We start from the raw sequence: 22,829 nt of genomic DNA on the forward strand, positions 1-22,829 counted from the left end.
AGGACATCATTGTCAGGGATTCTTAACTGACTTATGTGGAGGGCTTAAGTTTTGCTCATAGCACTGGCCTTGGTGGTGGTGGTTGGTGTGTATTGGTTTGTGTTGTGGGTTCTCCCCCTCAAACTGTTCACAAAGTGTGACTTCTGCAGCTGCTATAGGAAAGCTGTTTCAAAAGCCTCAGTTCTCTCTTTAGTTTCTACCTTCATTTTCCCCTGTGGTCAGTTTTTATTTGACCTTATCCTAACTTTTTAATTTACTGTGTACACCTATTTTTCTGTTGTCTGTGGTGCCTTCCCCTAAGGGCTTTTTGGCAGGGTAAGGTGAAGGGCATTGGCTGTTCTTGCAGGGAAGATGCAGAGGGGATCATCTGGCACTTGCGGGGCTGGTCAGTAGGCACGTTTGAGAACTGGGGCATTGTGTTGCAAGGTGACACAGATTTTTTTTAAAGACAAGGAACAGCAGCTTGCTAAAAGCACCCTAGCAAAAACACTAAAAGGAGTCATATCCTGTTAGGCTTAGTTTTACAGCGTTGGGTAAACGAAGTTGTCTTTCTTTGCCACCTTCTCCTTCTCCAAACACACTGGTAATGCATTTTCATGTTAGTTTTAGGTATTTGTGCAGTGTAGTCATTTAAGACAGCTACCAAACAGCACTCCCTTTTGGTTTTCTGGCTGGTAATGTCTCTTACTTCTGCATTAAAAATCATAGTTTAATTTTAAGTAACAATTAGCTCACTACTAGCTGTGGTGGATTCAGTTCTCAACTAATAGAGATATCCCACAATTTTTGCCTTTAAAAAGATTGCAAATAGAAAGTGCTAAATTAATTTGCATTCTACCAGTAGGGACTCAGAGTTACGTTTTAACCCCGTTTTAATTGCCTTATGAATCTTTCCTTCACAGTGCTTTCTAAAGCCTTACACAAGTGAGGTGAAACTGAGTGGGCAGTTGCTTAACCAAATATTAGTCATATCCTTTTTTGTTTAGTAAGTTTCATGTTTAATATCTGATTTAAGTATGTGAACAATCTTTGCAGATTAGGAGAACCGCAAAATACCAGTGCGATTTATCTGTTGCACGGAATTGTGAGACCAATTCGGAAGCTTATTTTGAAGCCCTGCAAGAGTCGGATCAGATGTGGGGGGCTGAATAATCTTCCATTGCACCTCTCGCTCCCTCTTTGGGGGTGGTGGGATGACTAATCTGGTCCTCTCAAGGAATCTTATCAAGCTCTTGAGTGTTATATTGAGTTTTGGGGAAGATACACTGTATAGAATTAAGTAGTTCAGAATAATCTGATACAGTTTTTCTGGTTCCTGAACTATGTCTCTGCAAGCTTTGGTATTTTGTCTGCTTTACTAGTTTGTGGGTGGCCAGGTGGTATCTGTGTTCCCACTCTCTTTCTGCTAAATCAGCTGGAGTTTGAAATACCATCCTGTGCTCACATATGATCTAGGTTAAACCCAAATTTGTGGTTGATCTGGTAGGCATTATTGGCATTTATGGTCATGTTTTTTTGGCCTCAGATAGTTTGATGACTGCAAATTGAAGTTCTAGATGTTTAATCTGAATTGTATGCCTACTTAGAGATTCAAATAGATCACTATGCACCATATCCCATCTCCCAGTATCTGCAGAGATTGTTACTGTCCTTCACAATCACCTTTTCAGGATTTGCCGAAGAAAAATGTTTCCATTGTATAATAACTGCTATTCTGTTTAAGATGAGGGCATTGTATTCTTAAAAGTGCAAAGCTGAGATTTAAGATTTTTTTAAGATGATTGACATGTGCTTTGTATCAAAGTTGGTAATATAATTCTTGCATTTAGATAGTTCACAAACTCATTTAAATTGGGAAGTTTAGTCACTTTGTTCATCAGCAATATCTAAATATATTGAGATGGGATTATTTTTATTTTCTTTTAATTCTTTCTTTAGCCTGAAAAGGGCCTAGTGGTCTTATTCTGTTGCAGGTAAGGTAATTACAGTGACCTCACTTCAGAAGTGTTGCATGTCAGACTGCATAGTCTATGGATAGGCAAGTTAGTTACAAGATAAACAGATTGAAGTCACTTTATAACATATAATTTCAGCGCTTACAGAAATTCTGTTCAAGCTATTTGCTTTCCACTGTATTTTTCTTAGCATAGAAGATGACTTTGACTGAGTTGGTCTTGATTCATTCTGAAATACAACTAAAGCTTTCTTAATGGAGAGAGCTTTGTCATGGTGACATTGACAGTACAAATACCATTTCCTTCCTGTCCTGAAAGGACACAGGAGGGAACCTTGTTGGCTACTTAATGTGTATACACTCTTGCCAAGGGTCGATATTATAGGTCTAGATGGCCTACAAGTAGCTGTTATCTTACTCTTCCTTCCTTTTCCCCTTCAAAAGAAAAACCTAAATGGAGGAAACTTATTATATAAAAAGCAGATGTTGCGAAGAGGAGGAAAATGCATCATATATTGTATTGAGGCAGTAGCTATTGCTCTAGCTGCACTCTTTAGTTGTGTACAAACACAGTTTTGCATTTGGGTTGGGATTTTTTTTTTGCGGCTTGTTTGTTTTTTCCTGTACGCAATAGCTGATGTAATGAAATGGGAAGCTTGTTTGAGTCAAATATAACATGGCAGCAGGAAAATTTGGAGTTCCATGTTAGCCAGGCAAAGGCTGGGTTTGCAAGAGATGGTTGCTATGTGGCATGTGGAACATAGAATGGATTCCTTTTATGTAGCAGAGAATAATCTGTCCAATTTCTTATGTTTGTGGATGTGCAGTGTTACTTAAATGGATACAAAACATTCTTTTCTCCAGTATTGCTGGAACTTTTGCTAGTTCTCCAACTGACCTTGTAGTACCTACTCCAGGATGAAGTGAGCATGTTTGTCATTCTGCTTTTTGTCCCGTTGGTTAATCACAGTCTTTCTCTTTATTTTTACAGAGCAAATTCGATTAAAGAATATAAGAAATGTATACGGAAGATGCTTGTGGTATCGTTTGCGACTGTTAAAACCACAACAAAACATAATTCCTACAGTAAAGTATGTTTCATTTACTTGACTTTCCGTTAAAGCAATTCCTATATTTTTATTTTTATTTTTATAAAAATACATCTTTTGGTAATCAAAACAGCTGGAATTAGTTATACAGTAATTACTTATATACAATATATACAATTATATACAATATATACAATATATACAATAATTACTGTCACAAAAGAGACATTTGCAAGCTGCTATATCTGAATAATAATAATAATAGTAATAATAATAATCATCGTTATTATCTAGTAGGGCTTGAAATCAAGATGGATGCTCTTTGTCCTTTATAAAATACCTGCTAAATGAAACCCGTGAACCTCAGCACTAATAAAAAAGTAAACAATGCATTTATTTGATCTAGAAAATAATCTTCCCTCTCTGAAATCGGTGGTGCTAGTGATGTCGTTTGATTTAAACATTTAATATGTAAACATATACATTCAAATATGTAATAATAATTTTTATGTTCAAAGTTGGTGGTTTTATGTCCTTCAGCTCTTTATTTATAACTCCCACCCTCAAAATAGTTTGTTGTCTGTTATGCATCTGTTTCAGCTTTTTTTTTCTCTCCAAACATTGTCTAGGATCAGGTTAAAGTAATCCTTTAAAACCAGGAAATACTGTTGTATTCTTGCTGAGGACAGAGACTTAAAGAATGGGAAGAGTCTTTTTTTGATAGTGGCTTGCCTGAATTTAAAACAAACAAACAAAAAAACCCCAGCAAAACCAAAACCCCCACAAAAACCAACCAAACAAAAAAAGCCCCCAAAAACCCAAGCCCAAAGAAAACAAATTAATTACAAGTCAGAGCAGCTCTCTCATCTGTGTCAAAGGTGGTGTTATAACTGAAAAACTCATACCTGGTTTAAAATGACTTTAATGTGTCTCACTGCTTTAAGATTGTGTCTTGAAGACTGATATCAGGTGACTTCTTGTGTTACTTGTAGAACTATACTAGAGCCAGTGGATTTGTACATTAAAAAAAATTATTTCTTCCAAACAGGAAAATAGTCCTACTTGCAGGCTGGGCATTATTTTTGTTTCTTGCATACAAAGTTTCCAAAACGGACCGAGAATATCAAGAATACAATCCTTATGAGGTTTTACATTTGGATCCTGTAAGTAATAGCATCTTTCACTAGTCTGTACTACTGTAACTGTATGTTCTATGTCTAGATGTTGAATTTAAGACTTTTTTAAACAAAACAAGCTAGCTTTAGTGAATGTACCTAGTGATTTCATTCTTCTTGGCATCTGAAAATTACTGCTGCTTATTGTAAAGTCAGTCTTTACATATTCTTTGCCTATTATCTGTACTAATGTATAACTTCTGTGTCTGACTCCTTCAAAATTCTAATGGCTTTTTTAATATAGTGAGGTGGATTTTTTTTAGTCTATTTTGAATCTTACTGTGATATTTATTTCCATGCTTGGTACAGGAAAAAAAGTCATACTGGGTGTGAAAATCCTCTCAATAGCCATTTTTAGAGATGCTGCTGAATAACGTGTATAAACAAGAGTGCAGATTCATTTGATTTACAGCCATTATACAGCAATATTTCTCTTGTAAATGAAAAGTTTCACTAAAGGTTATTGGTGATGCACATTTTGATGTAGTAAAGGTTACCTTGAATCTCAGTTGCATCTGTGAATGCAAACAATGAATTCTGTATAGTGATACCAGCCAACTGGTTTATTGAACTAAAAAAAAAAAATATATATATATATATATATATATATATAAAATATATATATATATATATATAAAATATATAAATATAAATATAAATATAAATATAAATATATATATATATATATATATATATATATATATATATATATATATATATAGTGTTTATCCAGAAAGCAGATGCAGTACTTTATTTATATGGAAGGTCAGATTCAAAATGGATATAAGAAGTTATATATCCTGAGGAGGCAAATAGGTCTTCTGGATGTGTCTCAAACTCTTCACTTCATCTTAACCACAATACCTCAAGCAAATTCTTTGCTTATGGTAATTATTCCCTGATATAGCTCCTCTTTTGAATAACAGTAGAGTCGTCTTTTCAGTGCTGAAGTCTGAGGTATGTTTTACTCTCCGGTCTAAGGAAGTACACTGTGTGTACAGCTCAACACAAGAACCAGTTTTGATTAAACTTGATGCATATTGTTACTGTGGGAGAGCTTAATATGTATACGAACATGAACAAATACATCTCTTGCCATTAGTGACGTGGCTCGTTGGCATAAAGACAGGCATCACTGGTACTGCTGCTCTAGGCTAAGAAAGATGCTAGAGCAGAGATGTGACTCCAGCCTGTTTCTAGCTGGACAGGTAGAACAAGACCCCACATGCAGAGAAAAGTTATTTCAATTCAGCCTCTGCTCAGTTCCTCTGAATGACCAATTGCTGACTTGCATTCTCTCACTGACGCACAGGAACGAGATAAATTTTTGCTGTTGAATAGTATCTGCAGTTTAAACGTTCATCTATCTGGGTTAACTTCGGTTAAACAAATATGGCTAGGGATTAGATCATCAGAGGATTTTCTTTTGTCATCTTTGGCAAACTTCTACAAGTAACAATCCTGAGGGGGAAAAAAGTTCATGTCTAGTGAATTGTAACTGAATGTTTGTTAATGTAAACCTGTATGCATGCTGGAGAAACGTGCATCTTACCCAGGCAAAGAAACCAATACGGGAATGCTCTGGTCACTGATTGAGGGATGGAGCATGTTGTCATAAGGACAAGTTGAATTAAAGCCAATATGTTACGAGGGGGATGAAGAGATGGGTGTGAAGATAGAGCAGTTGAAGCAGGGTTCAAATTAGTGTTCAAGATTCCAGAGCATGTTTGCTTTTTGTACTTGAGTGCTATCAGAGGACTTATGTTAGCTCCCCTTGAAAAACTTCTGGTTTGGGCTACATGAAAGTGAACAGCTTTCTTCTGTTACCATTCAAGTGGAACCTTTAGGGTTGTTGCCCGCCCTGCTGATGTTGAGGTGATACAGATGTTGAAGTGCTGTTAGATAATGGAAACGTTGCTGTTAAAAAAACCCCAAAACTTTAAAAATAAGAAAAAAATTGCAGACAGGCACTTGAAAGTTTTGGTACACAATAATTAATTTGCTTCTTTATATTCACCCTGTGGCCGAGATTTTTTTTTTGTTGTTGTTGTTGTTGTTTGAATCTTCTGTTAGCATATCAGCGTATATGACGAGGCTGTTTCTCCAGAGGAGAACCATAATATGGACAGAATCAGATAACGTACATGCACCTTATTTTGTATAAAATATCAGCCCTTTGTTTTGAATATAGAATGGCTCTTTTTGGAGCACATCACTTGAATTCACTAATACATAAGACACTCAGTGTTACTAATTTATTGAATAAACATCCTTACTACCATTTTCCAGGTAGGATCCAAAACAGAAAGGTGAAGCTCAACACTGCTTAGTTTTCAATTCTTTAAGTAAGACAATCTGGGGGCATTAATTTTTTTTGTAAGTAGTTAATAGAAGGAAGCTCTGTCTTCCAAGCGGAGTGCTGACTGACACCAGCTGTCCTAGGCTGCTGAGTGTTTCTGTAAGTCAGGCCTAACCTCTGTAGTCTAGCACTTGAAAATGAGGACTAAGCAACTAATGATAGATGGAAAGTCTACATCAGCTTATCAGGGATCACATGCAACATCTGCAGCAGAGAGAAAAAATTAGGATTTTTTTTTAATGAGCAGCATTCATGTAAGCCATGAAAACCCAGCTCTTCCTTTCCAGCCAACTTTTTTTTTTTTTCCGTTTTCCAGCTTCTGCTACTCATCTGGCATTCTTCATCTAGTTTTGAAATGGCTTTTTTTTACTTGAAATCAAATTTATTATGGAGTAAATGAATCCTGTGCATTAAATGAGATAGGTATACTGTTGAAAAATAGTGCTGGAAAATGATAGACACATTGTATAGAGAGAGATAACAGCAAATGAAGCTTCAGGGCAGCTTAATTTTTGGTTTAATTTTTTTGAAACAGTACCATCATTTTAAAATAACTTCTTGTGTGTTAATTACTCACTTAAGGTCAGCATGCTGGACCTCTCTACAACAAATGTTGAGAAGTCCTCTGGTAATGGTTTTGTGAAACTGAGCAGGTAGCTTACTAGGAAAACTTCATCTGCACTTGCTATAAACCTGAAAGTTAATGCATAGGGGGTTGTGTTGGCGGCATTTAACAATGTGCTGTAGTAGAATAAAAATTGATCTCTTTCTTAGTTATAGGTCATGTATTCATTTTGTTCAAGAAGTTTTGAAATAATTTATAGGTAGGATGATTCTAGTCAAAAATATTCTCAGGCAGCAGGGCAATCCACTGTTCCTGGTGACTGACAGATTTATTTCTGCCTACAAGCTGCAAGTGAGCCATCGATCTAGATCTATGAGCTCTTGCTTAAACAGAAGAATACTGCAAGTGAGAATTCCTTGTATTCATGTGTATATTTATGAAAACATGAGATTTGTCAAACAGATTAAAAAAACCCTTTTTTTTTTCCTATGGATGGATGAACTAGGCATTCCAGGAAAAAAAAAAATACCCAGTCATCTGAATGTCTTTTTGTTAGACTGTGACCTCTAACTTGATTTAAAAATATAATGGTTATAAAAATGTTTTTTAGAAAAATAGTCATGTTTCCGTGAAATACATATGTAGTTTCATGATTAGAACATAATTCTTTAGTTCAATGAATGGTTTAGAGAAATATTGCACAATGTACTTTAGAATATATAGAAGAATGGATTTGATTTGAGATATTTATTAATAACTCAAAACTTTCCTTTTTAAGGGAGCAAGTATATCAGAGATTAAGAAGCAGTACCGTGCACTGTCGCTAAAATACCATCCCGATAAAGGAGGAGATGAAGTTATGTTCATGAGGATTGCCAAGGCCTATGCAGCGTAAGTTTCTTTTTTGCCTACAAAAATGGGAACTTAATACTGTGAGGAGGGAAACCTTTAAGGTAATAGCAGCCAGGAAAGATCTGTTTGGATAGGTAATGAAAGTCAAAACATGTCTTAGTTCAGCTCATACTTGCTTCATGCAAGTTGGGAAGGGTAACTTAATTGTTTAGCAACTGTCAGAATACTCTAAGCTGTTGGGTTTTTGTATTAAACTTCCATGTCAGAGTGTTTCCAGTGTGATACATACTAAGTCTTAAAGGTGACAAAGAACAAAATGGGTGATGTGGATTTTAACCAACCAACCCTGTTGCAGCAATTCTGAAGTGTTACTTAGAGAATAAATACACTGTTAATTTTTCTGATTATAAAGCTGAAGAGTAGGAGACAGTATTTCAACTCTGTTCCTGTCTAGCAATAGAAATGTTTCATTCTGGTTCTGACTTGGTTTTCTGTCAGCTCTCCCACATCCCTTTTAATTTACACTTGCCTTGTGGTCCTGATTTTTGACTCTGTGACCGCTTCATATTATCAGCGTAGTTCTTAAAAGCTGAATCCTTGAATCCCATTTTCCTCCAGAGTATTTTTTGGCCTTACCTCTGCTTATAGCTTTTTTCTTTTTTTTGATCTGAGAGATTATGTGTAATATTACACATCTGTATAAAGGAAATCCCTTTATTGAGTTTTTCCATATTCAAGATGTGGGTTTGGGTTTTGTAGTGCTGTTCATATGTGGAATGTTAATGCAGTTTTATATTTTCTGCTCTAAACGGTTAGCTGTCAGAGTCGAATACTCTCTGACCAGGTTTGCTTAGATATTCTACATGTGGAGTGTGTAATGTTTGATATCAAATTTGCTTATCTGAAGATAGTTGATGTTACATGGGATTTCTGATTTAGTGGAGTGATACATTTGTTTTGCGGTTTTAGTATATTTTGTAAGTCAGATTTAGCAAAATACAGCAGTTGCAATACATGGTTCAATCACATTACCAGTGTTATTCCTGTTAACCGAGATCTCTAATACACTTACTGTGGTGATGCTGGGCATCCCCAGGCACCAGGAAGGCGTATGTGGGTTGAAGCCAGCTTGAACCTGTTGTTCTCTTCAAAAGTCATACACTAGTTGTCTAGTTTTTATACTCAGTGTTGGACTGAGCCAGTTACGCACTTCCCTCATGCTGGTCTGGCAAACTCAGGAGACGTTCATACTGTTTCAATACACTCGAGGAGAAACATTTATACTATCGGGTTGGTAGGTGTAGGTAGGTGTTTATCTAAAACGAAACTCACCCTCTGGTCCTCTTGGTGTTGTGATAGAGGCAGCTGCTTTGCAACAGCTGTGGTCAGTCACTGTGGTCAGTGTGAGTGTCATGGCACATCACCCTTGCCATTCTCGTCCAAACCTTCTTCCATTGTAGAGGGTTATTGGGTCAGTCACATCATCTGAGAATGCAGCAAGCTGGTGATTTCTGCTTTTAAGTCAGTTGTCTATGTGGTTGACTTTACTCACTGAGAGTCCTGTTTGAGGTGAGGCGTGAAGCAGAACCAGCACCACCCTTACTTGTGCAATTTTGAAGTTGTCCTTTCTGCTTACACACATCTGCATCACTATGAAAGTCTCTTCAAGAAGATATTCTGTTACTGCTTTCTGAACTCTTGAAGCATCTCACTTTGTAAACTAGAACTCAGTGCTTGGTGATACAGTTTGGTAGTTCAAACGCTAAGTGCAAGGGCTGTGGCAGAGGCATATCCTGAAGTATATGACAGTCAAGTTCCTTAGCCATGTAGTCTTGAAAGAATGTGAAAGCGACCCATTCAGTGAGTCTGCTTGTTAGTGAGTGTGAGACTTGGAGATGATCAGGAGATGTCTGACTCACTGGGTTCCTTCTGTGAGACAAAATCTTCCTTATAGTGAATGTGTTATGTTCTGTTTCCTAAAGCGGTATCCTTCCTGTAGTAGCAGGGATTCTGTTAGAGGTGGTGTAATATTGCCAAGAAACTGTCACTACTGGACAAGCATAGAAACTTTAAGATTTAGGAGGTGGTGTCTTAATTTATTTCTGTCTTCTTAGATATGAAACTAGGGAGTTCCAGGAAAAAACAACAACCAAACACATACTGTCAAAGGCTAAAAATCTAGAATAAGAGAATAAAAGCTCGTATGGACAACTTCTGCTTTATGAACTCATCCTGCATGTTCACTTTTTTCCCAAAAAAAGATGATGTTTTCAGCCTTTGTCTTTCAAAATTTGCTCTACTGTAACCCGGCATTGGAAAGTGCTCCTTGGGTGTGCAGTCACTCTTGTGAAAGGGAGATGTGATTTGTCCATCTGCAGTATGAAGGTGCGCCGTCTGTGTCTGTTTTCTTTTGCTGTCAGAGTGCTAAAAGAATTTGCCTGTGTGTCATGAAGGAATACAACAGTGTTGTTTCATACAAAAAACAGCAGAAACTGTTGAATTTGTTATAAACCGTCTCTGAAGGATAGTATAAATATCACATTATAGTATTTCTGTATGTTGATGATTTAGAGAAATTAACCTACTTCTGTATTAACTCAATATCTTGTCTTGAATCTAGATTAACTGATGAAGAATCAAGAAAAAATTGGGAAGAATTTGGTAATCCAGATGGACCACAAGGTAACAACTGCGAATGACAGAAGTCCTGTAATTTCTGTATATTGAGCCCTGTAATACCTGATCATTTGAGAAGCACTCAGATATTAATATATATGTATATATAGAATATATTTTTCCCATGATTAGAAGCAATGCATCTGATCAATTCTTTCCTTGTAAAGCTGACTCTGGGGTGGTGGTAGGAGGGAAAGGTAGGAAAGAGTGTGCGTTCTCATTTCTCAAACTTTGTATTGGGGGGGAAAAAAAAAAAAGGTATTTTTCTAATTAGTCAGCTTCAGTCAGTATCCGGAAAGAATGGCCAATATTGAGGGAGGTATAGGTGAAAAACAGAATATTTCCAAGCAGGAACTTCCCAATTTTAAATCTTTCTTGGTATTTAAAATCAGATACTATAAATGTATGTTGAAAAATTAACAACTAACCATAATGCAATAAACACATTTCAAAGGGATGTATGTGAGAATATGTATATGTTTAAATAAATACTGTATACAAATCTCCCTTCAATTTGCTGGAAGCAGTACTGTGTGAGTGTAGCTCTATGCCATCTTCATCTTGAAGGAGTCCTGGTGGTTGTCCCTATGCTGGTAGATTGTTCCTGGGCAGGTAGCTATGTGGGAATTATCCTGATGGTTGCATATTGACGTTTTACAGTAAACGATTGAAACTAAAACAACTTAAGACTGAAAGTTCAGAGATTTTTTCCACCCATCTCTTGTTTGCAGTTGCATGAGTCACTTGCAAAACATCTTTGTGACTGTTGTTTAAGTGGGCTAGTTGTGAGGAAGAATATTGTATATTTAGCTGTGCTTATTACAAGCAAAAAGAAAACATGCCATCTGTTAGGACAGGTCTCCAGAGATATCTGCTTGTTGATGTCCTGCACTTTGCAGGACTAAGTTCTACTGCATATCAACGTGGGATGAGTTAAGACTGGCTTGGAAGTAGTAAATGGAATTTGCAACCGAATTGTGAAATTACAGGATGGCATGAGGGAAATCTGTGCTGGAAATTCTTCTTCTGAATGATATCCAGCCAACATGGGAAATTAATTTTAAAAGGGGGAAAAAAAATGCTCCTAATCCAGTGTTTCAAAGAAATGATCTTCCCTCTCCTTTCTAAACAAAAACAAACAACAAAAAAAAACAACTCTACCAACTAAATTGTAGTCTGACAAAGGCATTTCTTATGGAGTAAGGTGGTGGTTCTCTTTCTTTAACCACTGCTTTATAGCATAGCATATTTCTTTCAGTCCTAGCTTCTCTTGGTTTCCTAGCCAGGCAAGTAGGAGGACTGCATCCCTCTTGCTGCAAAATACAAATAAGATCTTGCTTCAGAAATGCTGTCACAATATCAGCACGATGGCACTGTAGATTTTACCCTGGTACATGCACAGGTAGTTTTCCTAGAACCTTTCCTGATGCTGAACTGTTCTTTGCACCCACAAGCTACAAACTTTGTGTTGCCAAATCACAGGATCTCAAGTTGGGCAGCATGTCAGTGTCCTTGAATGGACCTGAGTCTGTGACTTCAAAAGAAAGCTTGGCCTAAAGCTGAGGATTTAAAGGCATGAAGACCCTTGTGTGGTTGTCTCAGAGATTGCTTTCACAAACTTAAGGGACTCTGGGTTCCCGAAGGGCAAAGTGAAATGATTCCTTGGTAGGGCAGCAGTTTGGACACTGGGTGTGAAAACTCCTGCTCTTCTGAAACTAATTCAGATTATGGTGGAGTTGGAGTTCTCTGATTTGCTTCTAGGTCTCTCATCATTGCTTCATCTGAAGGGTGGGAAGAAACCTGAAGTTTCCTTTCTCCCATCATCTGTTCTGTAACCTTGCTCCACATTGAGGTGTGAAGAGCGTAGTGTAGTGTAAAAAAAAAAAAAAAAAAAATCTGTATCAAAGATATGCACTCTAGTTTTTTAGTTCTGTGTGGTCAAAAATGGAGACAGTCTCTTCTAGAGGTGTATTCTGGGATGAGATGTAGCATATCTGGTGTTAGACATGTCTGACCAAGTTAGATGAGGTACATCCCACCCTCTGTGCCTAGCGCAAAGGACCAGCAAGGAGTATTCCTCTCTGTCTAATGGAAGCAGCATGGAGGTTAGAAGCAGGCAAGAGTTTCTTGTCTTTGGCATGACTTGCTCCTTTGCTAAAAGTGAAATACTAAATGTGCAAAATCATTTGAAGAGTGTTTAAAAGCAGGTGAGGGGACTTGGAAAGCAAAAAGATATGGTTTTGATAATGTAAGGCAGTTTTAGTAGACTGTTTCCCCTTGGTATTTGCTAGTGCTTCAGCTCAGTGAGCATGGATCGGGGCAAGGAGACCCGCAGACCAGGAGAGAAAGAGCTTTGTTCTGAACTACTTTTCTTTCTGGAACAGTTTAAGCTACTGTCCTAAAGGTCAGAAATATTGTGGGAAACGGAAATTGATACCACCAGTAAAAGACACATATTTTTAGTAGATTCTTCTAAAAATCCATAACCATTAACAGATAAGGAAGTGTCTCTGGACTCTTCTCCAGAGGAGGGCATTTCCCATAACTTAATGTGGTAAGTTCACTGGTTGTTATTCTGTTGAGCCCCTAAGCTTGAGGCGTGGTCAGGTTGGTCAAATGTGTGAGTCTCAACAAACAGTTGTTTCCAGCTTACCTACATAGAAGTCATGTTAGGCTCGTGCATAACAACTGGTTGTCTGAGTTAATGGCTGTCACAGTCTGTTAGATACAATTCTGACACTGTCTGCAAGCACACAGGGGATGCTAGCCTGTCCTTATTTAATACTCCTCATTGATACCTACTAGTTCTGAGGAAGGTGTGTTTTCTGGTTTTGTTTTTTATTAAGCAAATCCTAGAAGTTTGTAGTTTCTTTTTTTTTACTTTGGGGTAATTAGCGTTTTCAAAGTTCAATTTATTACCACTACAGTGTCAGGCTATGTTATGCTATTCTGTATTCAGATCTGTGTGTTGTACAATGTTACTGTTACAGAATCATGTCTTCTGTTTTCTGCAGACTAAATCCTTTCTAATTGAAAGGTATTCCTTTCTCTTGCTTACTAATCACACAAAAATTTGAACTGGCAGAGGGTTTTGTTTTTACAATTTACAGCTTGGAACACTTCTGCAAAGTTATAAAGTAATAAAACTTTTCGTATAATTCATTTGCTCAAACACTTTTCTTGCAGTTCATGTGTTTACAGAACTATATGTATTTAGACTGCTGAAAACTCTGCAAGGCAAAGCTCAAATATTTCCATCTGTGAAATCGTTCTTCTTTTTTTAATATATATTAATAAAGCTTGCACATCTTTCACTGCAATATGTTAAACTAAAGTCTTTGGTATTTCAGATGTTGTATTTGTCTTACTGTGTACTTGAGTGTATTTCTAATTTGTTTTTTGACTTTGCTAAGTTTGTTAGAATTTTGCATATCAAGGGTGATAAACACAAGGATTTTTTAGTGGGTTGGTGGTTTTTGTTGGTTAGACTTAATGCGACTTTAAAACAATTCCTTAATATTTCATAGTGAATTCATTTTCTTTCATCCTACAGCTACAAGCTTCGGTATAGCTTTGCCAGCTTGGATTGTGGATCAGAAAAATTCCATTTTGGTGAGTCAACTTACTTAGCTCAAGATTTTAAGGTGAACTTTCAAGTGTTCACCTTAAAATGTTTGTTCTTAATACTGTGCATTTTAGTCGAAACATCTAGTTAATAATACTTCGGTGCAAATGCGCATATTTGAAGCAAATTTCAGGAGTCAGAAGTGTAGCTTAAATCTAACCTTTGAAAGTAAAGTAGTAACATGCTTGGAAAGATCTCATTGCTGTAATAATGAAGTTGTACTGTGGTCACCCCTGCTACAAAGTATGTGTTTGCTGTTGCAAGGAGGCACCACATAGAACTGTTATTTGCTGGATTTCTGTAGTTCCATCTAGTTTGCTAGTGATGCTGTAATCAGATAGTGTCTAAATGCTCTTCCTGTTGCATTTGTTGCTGCAAAGTATTTGGCTTACCTGCTTGATTTCCCTTAAAGCAGTAGTCATCTCTGTCCACTGCATCACAATTCAGCTGCCAACTCTTTCATTATTAAAGAAACCCACCTGAGACAATGTGTGGATGATTGAAAAGATTACTTACACTGAACTGATGCTCCTTATTTAAACCCTGCCCAACTGATTATATTACTTGTAAGCTGTTCTTCAGAAATAGTGACAGGCATTATGCAATAAGCTTACTTTAATTATTGCAGGTTTGTTGTAATAGTACTTAGCTATATTTTAGAATAAAGATTAAGCAACAGTGGAATTAAGTAGCTGAAGTATCTAATGCAGTATCTTTCATAATCTTTCTCTAGGTTTTGCTTGTATATGGATTAGCATTTATGGTTATTCTTCCAGTTGTTGTGGTGAGTATTATCTAATTAATATTCTGGAGAAAAGGCTGTAGGGAAAATATTTAGATATCACAAGAGTTAGACTGAATTATGTAATTTGTCTTGTACCTTCTGTCATTCATCACATGAAAATTAATGCAATGCGATGAACTCAAGAGTATGTTCAGTGGTGTTAGTGTAGAGCCAAGACTGAAATGTCTGTAGCTGGTGGTACTAGAATGATTACTGCATGTGGAACAGGCTGTTGGTTTGTTTTCTCCTAGCAGCCTTTTTTTTTTTTTTTTTTTTTTTTTTTTTTTTTTTTGTAACTTCAGCTTTTATTGATCTTCAGCATGCCATGAGATATCTGCCCTTGAGCTTTCATTGTGTCAGGGATCTATTGCTGGGTGAGTGGTATTTCAGGGCTCGGGTTTGCCCTACAGTATCGGTTTTGAACAAAGTACCTTATCCAGTGATGGTGCATTTGGAGTATTGCGTAAATACTCAGAAAATTGACACCCAGAAACCTTCATGCTCTGGGAAGATGATTTTTCATTTGAGAAAGTGTCCTGGGGTCTTGGCAGCTGCTTGTATCTCTTTTTGCAGAGGCTCAGGCAGGTATTATCCCTTCTCCTTGAGAGTCTTGCTCCATAATTGAAGATTTAGTGTAGAAAATCAGATGTATCAGTTTCAACAACTTGTTGAATAAGAAGTTTAAAATTTAGGGTACAAAGTCTGTGTTTTTGCTGTCTTTCCTTTTAGGTTTCAGTTAGTGTCTGTTGATGCTTTTTTGTATACGTGTACTTTTAGCGATTTATATCAGGTTTATCGTAGCTCAAGTGACAGTAAACATCCTTTCTGGTATTACAAAACAATGTCCTGAGCAGAGGAAGGAAAAATCTGCCTCTTGCCCTTATACCAGATGTAGGCTGCTTTGTTCAGACTTGTCACTGTAAATTTCTTTTATAGTCAGTGAAGAGGAATTGACGTTTTTATGGAGCAAGTTATTTTATAATTTCATTCTAAAGTAGACATACAAGATGATTCATGCCTTTAATGGGTCTATTTCTATTTTGTGAATCAATAAAGAAGCCGAAGTTAACTACAGTGTAGTCATCCTATATCTGAGATAGGCATCTAAAATAAAGTAAGGGTAGTTCCACCCTTTGAATCCAGATCAACAAAAAAGGAAAATACTGTTATGTAGTTCTTCCTAGACCTCCAGTGACCTAAATAATATTCTGTGCATGAGCTAAGCTGTATCTGCAAAAGCAGTTAGGGCAGCCTCTTTCATGTAGATTTGGACTGGCTGTAGTTCTATTTTTCTTTCAGTACCTATACTTAGACAAAAATTTGATAGCAATGGGATTATAAACCAAATTTTTCTGCAGAAAAAGCTTCAAAAAAGTTGTGTACTGTTTTCTGTCAGGGTTCATCTATTTGTGGAATAATTAAACCTAAGTTATTTAAAAGAAAAAAAAGTTTGTGGAGAGCCAGTCGTAGAGCATTTCCCAAATAAGTAAGTGAATTGTAGAGGTCTTTCTGTAGTAGGGGAATTTACACTATTGCCTATTAAATTAGCAGTAGTAAGCATCACTTACTACTTCGCATCTTGTTACTTTCCACTTGTGAGAAACTTCACAATAGATTTAGATGGATCTTGGATGTTTTTTCTAATGCTAGTGAGCTTTGCTTACAAGGAGGAGTTTAATGAGCAGACTGCAGGTTATAACCCAGCACACCATTTTTCTTAAAATATATTATGGAGAACACTCACTGTACAGTGAGTTCCATAATTTGAAGTCAGTGGTGTAATGCTAATGAGGGAATTAGTGGAGTGCTTCTGAAGGTTTAGAAAACCTTTTCTGTCAGCCTGAAGGCGGATGGCTTAATTCTGAAAATCTGCAGCAGGAGCACTGAGCTACCTCCAGATTCCCCTTCTAAAAAGAGTTTCCTGCTTTGGTGACTTAAATATATATATATTTTTTTTAATCTGATGAAAGAAATCTCTTACGTTGGTATTGGCTTGGTGCCTTGGTCTGCCTAAACTGAATGTAATTTGAATGCTGTGTTGCATGGTAAGGAGAAAGTGGTAAATCCAGTGAATTTACCGTTTAGTGGATTCACTAAAATAACACCAAAACTAAAGCAGTGTATATGTGTATGTGTGCCTGTGTTGTGTGGGAATTCTTGAGGCTAGAGATCGTCTAAAAACTTTTAGCATCAGATTCTCTCAGATGAATATATTGGTGTGCTTTTAAAATTTGTGTCAGCAAATAATTTGTTGTTGCCTTCTTTCTGAAATTCAGTTGACCTTAACAGAGGTAAAATCAGTTGGGCTGAGTTACCTGGTTGTAAACAGATGTGAGATGGTCCAGCACAGCTGTTTTGATGGTGCATTGTAGCTGACATCAGTTTGTTTTTAAATGTTTCAGGGTTCCTGGTGGTACCGATCAATACGATATAGTGGAGATCAGATTCTCATTCGGACAACTCAAATATATACATATTTTGTCTATAAAACACGGAACATGGACATGAAACGTAAGTAAAAGGCACTTTGAAATGTTGCTGTGTCCATCTGGAAATATCAATCTGCTGGTGTTAAAATGCTTATGCTTTATAAGCCTTTGTTAGGTTAAAATAAGGTTTCTCGATCTTTAGAGTGTTTTTAATAACTTCATTTAGTTTTAAGTGAAAAGTACTCTGTAAGAAGACTTGAGTATTTGGGAGAGGGAGTTATATAGATCTATATGTCTGTTAAAAAAAAAAAAAAAAAAAGGATATTGCGTGTTGTGAAAAACATGCTGACCTGCCTGTGGTCCTGTTTTTGCAAGCAGGCAAAAATAGCTTTGATTTGTTCAGAAGAAAACTTCCTCAAAAATTAGGAAAGAAGCTTGAGTAACTGTTGCTGAAAAAGCTGGTTTTGTGAAGGCAAAGTCAAATGCTGGACTTGGTGCCGTACAAAATGGAGCTTTGAGTGAGTTCTTTTGTTTTGTGCCAGGCATTGGTTCTTGCCTCCTTTGCCCTGTGGCAGCAGTAACTGACCCACTGAACAGAGAACGAGGATATTTATGGTTGTTGGGGGAAGAGTGGGAGGACGTTTTATGGCTGATGTCTCTGAAGAGCTCAGTGGCATAAGGATGTTGCTGACATTTTCTCTGTCTGCCTCTAATTATCTTTGCAGGGCTTATCATGGTTTTAGCAGGGGCATCCGAATTTGATCCTCAGTACAATAAAGATGCTACAAGCAGACCAGCAGACAACATTCAGATACCACAGGTTAGTTATATCAAGAGATGTTTTATAAATAATCAACCCATTGGAAGGAAGAGGGAGATGGTGCTTCTAGGTGAGCAGCTGACAGAATTCAATTTCTCAAGGCACTAATTTTGATGAGATGTCACTGTATCCCTTCAGAATTAGGAATTAGAAGCTAGACTTGATTTATTTTCATTTTTTTAAAGAAAATATAACATTAATTGGTGATAATGCTTAGCTTAAATGGAATCAGTTTAGTATATAGACTGCTGGGTTGGGTTTTTGGGGAGGAGTAAACTACATAAGGAATTGGTGTCAGTCCTTATAAATTTTGAGTATTGATATAAAGAGATGATAATCATTCGATGAAGTTCTTTAGAATCACTAACACAGATCTGGTTAAATATGTTAATACTGACATAAAATTATCTGATGTCGGAATTAATAATGTCTTTAGATATTGTAAAGATTCCTCAATGAACGTGTGTTCCCCTCTGGTTGCCTTTTATTTTAATTTCTTTTCAGTCTTCCCAGCAGAGATGACATAATGCGTACTGTGGCAAATAATTATTGCTAGCAGAATTTTAGGAAGTCTTATTTATCAGAAACAGTTTAGTTTAAAGAAGTTTAAAGCGCAGTATAAAAACACTTCAATGAAAGTGTTTCAAGTTGGCAAAATGGGGGGATGGTAGTTTCACAGATTTAACCTTTGAATGCACGCAATTGAATTTTCAAGTCATAAACATACTTTGATGTCCTGAACATAAAGAAAATAGACTGAGATACCTCTCTTCTGAATTGTCTCTCTCTTTTACAAATTTTTTATCATCTTGTGTACTTGAAGAGAGGGAGTTGGAATTGTGGTTAGGTGAGGTTTTTCAGCAGTGGGAGCACATGACTGGAAAAGATCACCTTGGTCATCACTTCTTCACCTGTGCTGTTGCAAGCATTGGTATTGTGCAAGTCCTTTTGCGTTTAATTGTTCTTTATTTGAAAGGCAGTCAAGCCTCCTGTAGCCATGTCCTACTGACAAGCTGTTCCAGAGCTTGCTCTTCTAGTGGTTAGGAAGTCTTGTTTGTGACCAATTTATAGCCATGGTTTTTGTCATCATTATTCTTGAGTCTAAATGATTCTTGATTATACACATATCATTAATGCATTTATAGGCAGAAAAACAGCCCCATTTCTTCTCTCTTTATTTAGGTAAACTAGAAAAGCTGCTGTCTTTTAATTCCCTCTTTCCCAAAAGGCTCTTGATTTCCCTCATCCTGCTATGTGCTGAATGAGATATAGTTCCCAGTTGATATATTTCTAAATTTTACATTATTTTTTAATTTTATCTGCTCAGAATTGTCCACAGCATTCCATGTTGTCTTAGTGCCACCAACTAATGCACTGCTATTATTCCTGTATTTCTGCAGGGAATAACTTCCAGCATGCCGTTCTTTACAACTGTTTCGTATGGTGGTTTAATACAACCCATGTGGGATCACTGCATTTTTATGAATTTCTCTTGTCTTACATACCTCTGTCTTCCAGCTAATAAGCTGGAAATCTTCGACCTGCAGTTCTTGTTAGTATGCAAGTGCATGACCTTGCATTTTAAAAAATTGGATTTATTTCTGTTTCTAAAGGTCCAGTAATCAGTGTCATCTGTGTTCCTTTTTTTCGGCAGTACAAGCCTCTGAAGCCTCTGTACAGAAGGGTATTGCTAATCATTTTTATTAGTGTATCCTGCTTTTGGTGGCCATGATCATCGTTACCGTTTATAATTCACTGTTTTATCATAAACCCAGTACCAATACTTTATAAAAAGTTTTCTTACCAAAGTTTTACTCTTTTTGGTCTGGTGTTATACGAGGATGTGCTTACAAGCAACTTCTTGTTAAAAGATCTTTTTCAAGTGTAGGGAAAGACTTGTCAAAGGTCAGCATGCCTGGCTGCTGATACCCTAACTTTCCTTTGTGGCTGGATATTTTGGAACCTCAGTGTCTCCTCAGGTGGCTTGTTGGTCTAAAAGGCGTAGCTTCAGGGTCATGTGTGGATTCTTATAAAGTATGAGCTTCTGTTCCTCAGCGTTGCAGCTTCTCCCTCCAGGGTCTTCAACAAATTCAGATGAGAGAGAACTGTTTGAACTGTGCATCTTGGTCTAGTCAGGATCAAGAGAGATCATCCTGAATAAAGAAAACCACGATTTTTTTTCAAGTTGGTGCTGTTTATGTATAAGTTAAAATACTTCATCTACAGCCTACCAGGCAGTTCAGGCTTAGAACACTTCTTCCTGTGGTACCTGTGACTATTTCCGAGGGAGGCAGCTGGGTCTTAGATGGGTAAAAGGTCTCAAGGTGATGATGTTGCTGGTGCATATTGAGTTTAATATAAATACCTTAGAAAACCTTGGCAATAAAATTGAATTTAAAAACCCCATATCTATCAATACAAATTTACTCATTGCTATTCCAGGCAAGTTTCTTGTATGCAAATCTTAACTTCATCCCAACTCCCACATTGAAACAAGGCATTTAAAGACTTTTTTCACTTTTTGGAGCTGGGATCTGGATAAAAATGGCTAATGTTCATCTCTACAGAACTTTTCAGGGAAAAGTTACTTAAAGGCTTGCTTTTGTGAATGTAACTTTTTTCATTGTAAACTTTTCTCCTCCTGTATTTTTTTCTTTATCACCAAACTAGCTATTTGTGTTTAACTACTTTATTTTAGCTCATCAGAGAAATTGGTGGCATAAATTTAAAGAAGAATGAGCCTCCACTTACCTGCCCTTACAGCCTGAAAGCCAGAGTTCTGCTATTGACTCATCTTGCCAGGATGAAAGTTCCTGAGGTCCTTGAAGAAGGTAATGGCTTCTCCCCTAATTGAATATTGTTGGAAACAGAACAACACATTGCATGCTACAGTACTTGTAATTCTTGTCCATTATGGAGCTGTATGGTTCTCTGCTCAGTAACCTCTGTGTAGGGTACTTAGTTTTTCGACTTCAGCGACTCTTTAAAACATGTACTTAGCACTTACTCATTCTTTTGGCAGCCCTATAATACTGATGTCCTACTTTTTAATGCCTTTTGGCTGCAAATATGAGTTTGATAACTTTTTTGTCTCTGTAATAGAATAAAAAGTTAAATATCTGAAGTATATTTGCTTTTCAGAGGCAAGAAATCCAATACAGGCATAATATCGCTCTCTATAGCATTTCCATGCATGGTTATTTTTGGAGTTTTTTTGCTTGCTGTATGAAGCAAAGATGAAAAGATTAGAACTTTAAATAGCAGTTACATATGAGCTTCAGGTTTTGTTTTGCAGTTTTTCATACTTAGGATCATAGAATGTCCGGAGTTGGAAGGGACACACAGGGATCAATGAGTCCAACTTGTGTTCCTGCATATGACGACCCCAGAGTTCACACCATGTGTCTAAGGGTGTTGTCCAGTCTCTTCTTGAACACTGTCAGGCTTGAGGCCATGACACCTCCCTGGGGGGCCTGTTCCAGTGCTCCACCACCCTCTAGGGGAAGAACCTTTTCCTAATGTCCAACCTGAACCTCCCCTGGCACATCTTCCTGACATTCCCACGAGTTCTGTCATTGATTGCTAAAGAGAACAGATCAGCACCTGCCCCTCCTCCTCCCCTTGTGAGGAAGCTGTAGCCCCATGATGTCTCCCCTCAGTCTCCTCCAGGCTGAACACACCAAGTGACTTTAGCTGCTCCTCATACGGCTTCCCCTCCAAACCCTTCACCGACTTTGTACCCTTCTTCTGGACACTCTCCAGTAGCTTTGTATCGTTTTTATCCTGTGGTACCCAGAACTGCACACAGTGCTCCAGGTGAGGCCGCACCAGTGCAGAGCAGAGCGGGACAATCACCTCCCTCGCCTGGCTGTCAATGCTGTGCTTGATGCACCCAGGACACAGGTGGCCCTCTTGGTTGCCAGGGACACTGTTGGCTCATGTTCAACTTGCTGTCAACCAGAACCCCCAGATCCTTCTCTGCAGAGCTGCTCTCCAGCATCTGGTCCCCTAGTCTATATGTACAGCCAGGGTTGCCGTGTCCCAGGTGCAAACTCCAGATCTTGCCCTTGTTGAACTTCACGCAGTTGGTGATTGCCCAGTTCACCAGTAAATACACAAACTGAAATGTTTTTAAATGCTGTTCTTAAGTTTCAACCATGAAACTCATGGTTTCTTAGGCTGACCAGCAAACTTGAGTTGTTCTATATTTTGGTGCAAATTAAGAAAGAAAAAAGAAACAAACAACAAACCAGTGAAGATGCTATAGTTCAAATTTTCCAGTTTCTGTGAAAAGAAAAAACAGTTTTAAATCTTCACTAAAAATCTCTCGTCTTCCTTGCTGCTTTTCCTAGTTCCTGTTTTTACTTACAAATTCACAGATCTATATTCAAGAGTAGTTAGTACTTTACAAATGTTTTTCCCCAAAATAGTATTTCACTTAAAAAAAAAAAAAATTTTTAACCTGTGATTACCTGAAGAATTCACGCTTTTTTCATAAAACCGGTAAATTCCCTGTGCCATGCTATTGCTTTTCTAGATGA

At 37.3% G+C, this 22,829-nt stretch overlaps 1 protein-coding gene across 1 annotated transcript in view; it reads left to right on the forward strand.

The window, feature by feature from the left end:
* Positions 1-22,829, forward strand: part of SEC63 (SEC63 homolog, protein translocation regulator) — a 59,135-nt gene that overhangs the window by 14,531 nt on the left and 21,775 nt on the right. The window contains exons 2-10 of the mRNA XM_082047606.1: positions 2,946-3,045; positions 4,052-4,166; positions 7,881-7,993; positions 10,575-10,636; positions 14,184-14,242; positions 14,989-15,039; positions 17,442-17,550; positions 18,194-18,288; positions 20,987-21,119. Coding sequence (XP_081903732.1) covers positions 2,946-3,045; positions 4,052-4,166; positions 7,881-7,993; positions 10,575-10,636; positions 14,184-14,242; positions 14,989-15,039; positions 17,442-17,550; positions 18,194-18,288; positions 20,987-21,119 — 837 coding nt within the window. The remainder of the gene's footprint in view (positions 1-2,945; positions 3,046-4,051; positions 4,167-7,880; positions 7,994-10,574; positions 10,637-14,183; positions 14,243-14,988; positions 15,040-17,441; positions 17,551-18,193; positions 18,289-20,986; positions 21,120-22,829) is intronic.

Source organism: Streptopelia decaocto, assembly GCF_964273445.1.
Source record: "Streptopelia decaocto genome assembly, chromosome: 3".
Classification (NCBI taxonomy): Eukaryota; Metazoa; Chordata; class Aves; order Columbiformes; family Columbidae; genus Streptopelia; species Streptopelia decaocto.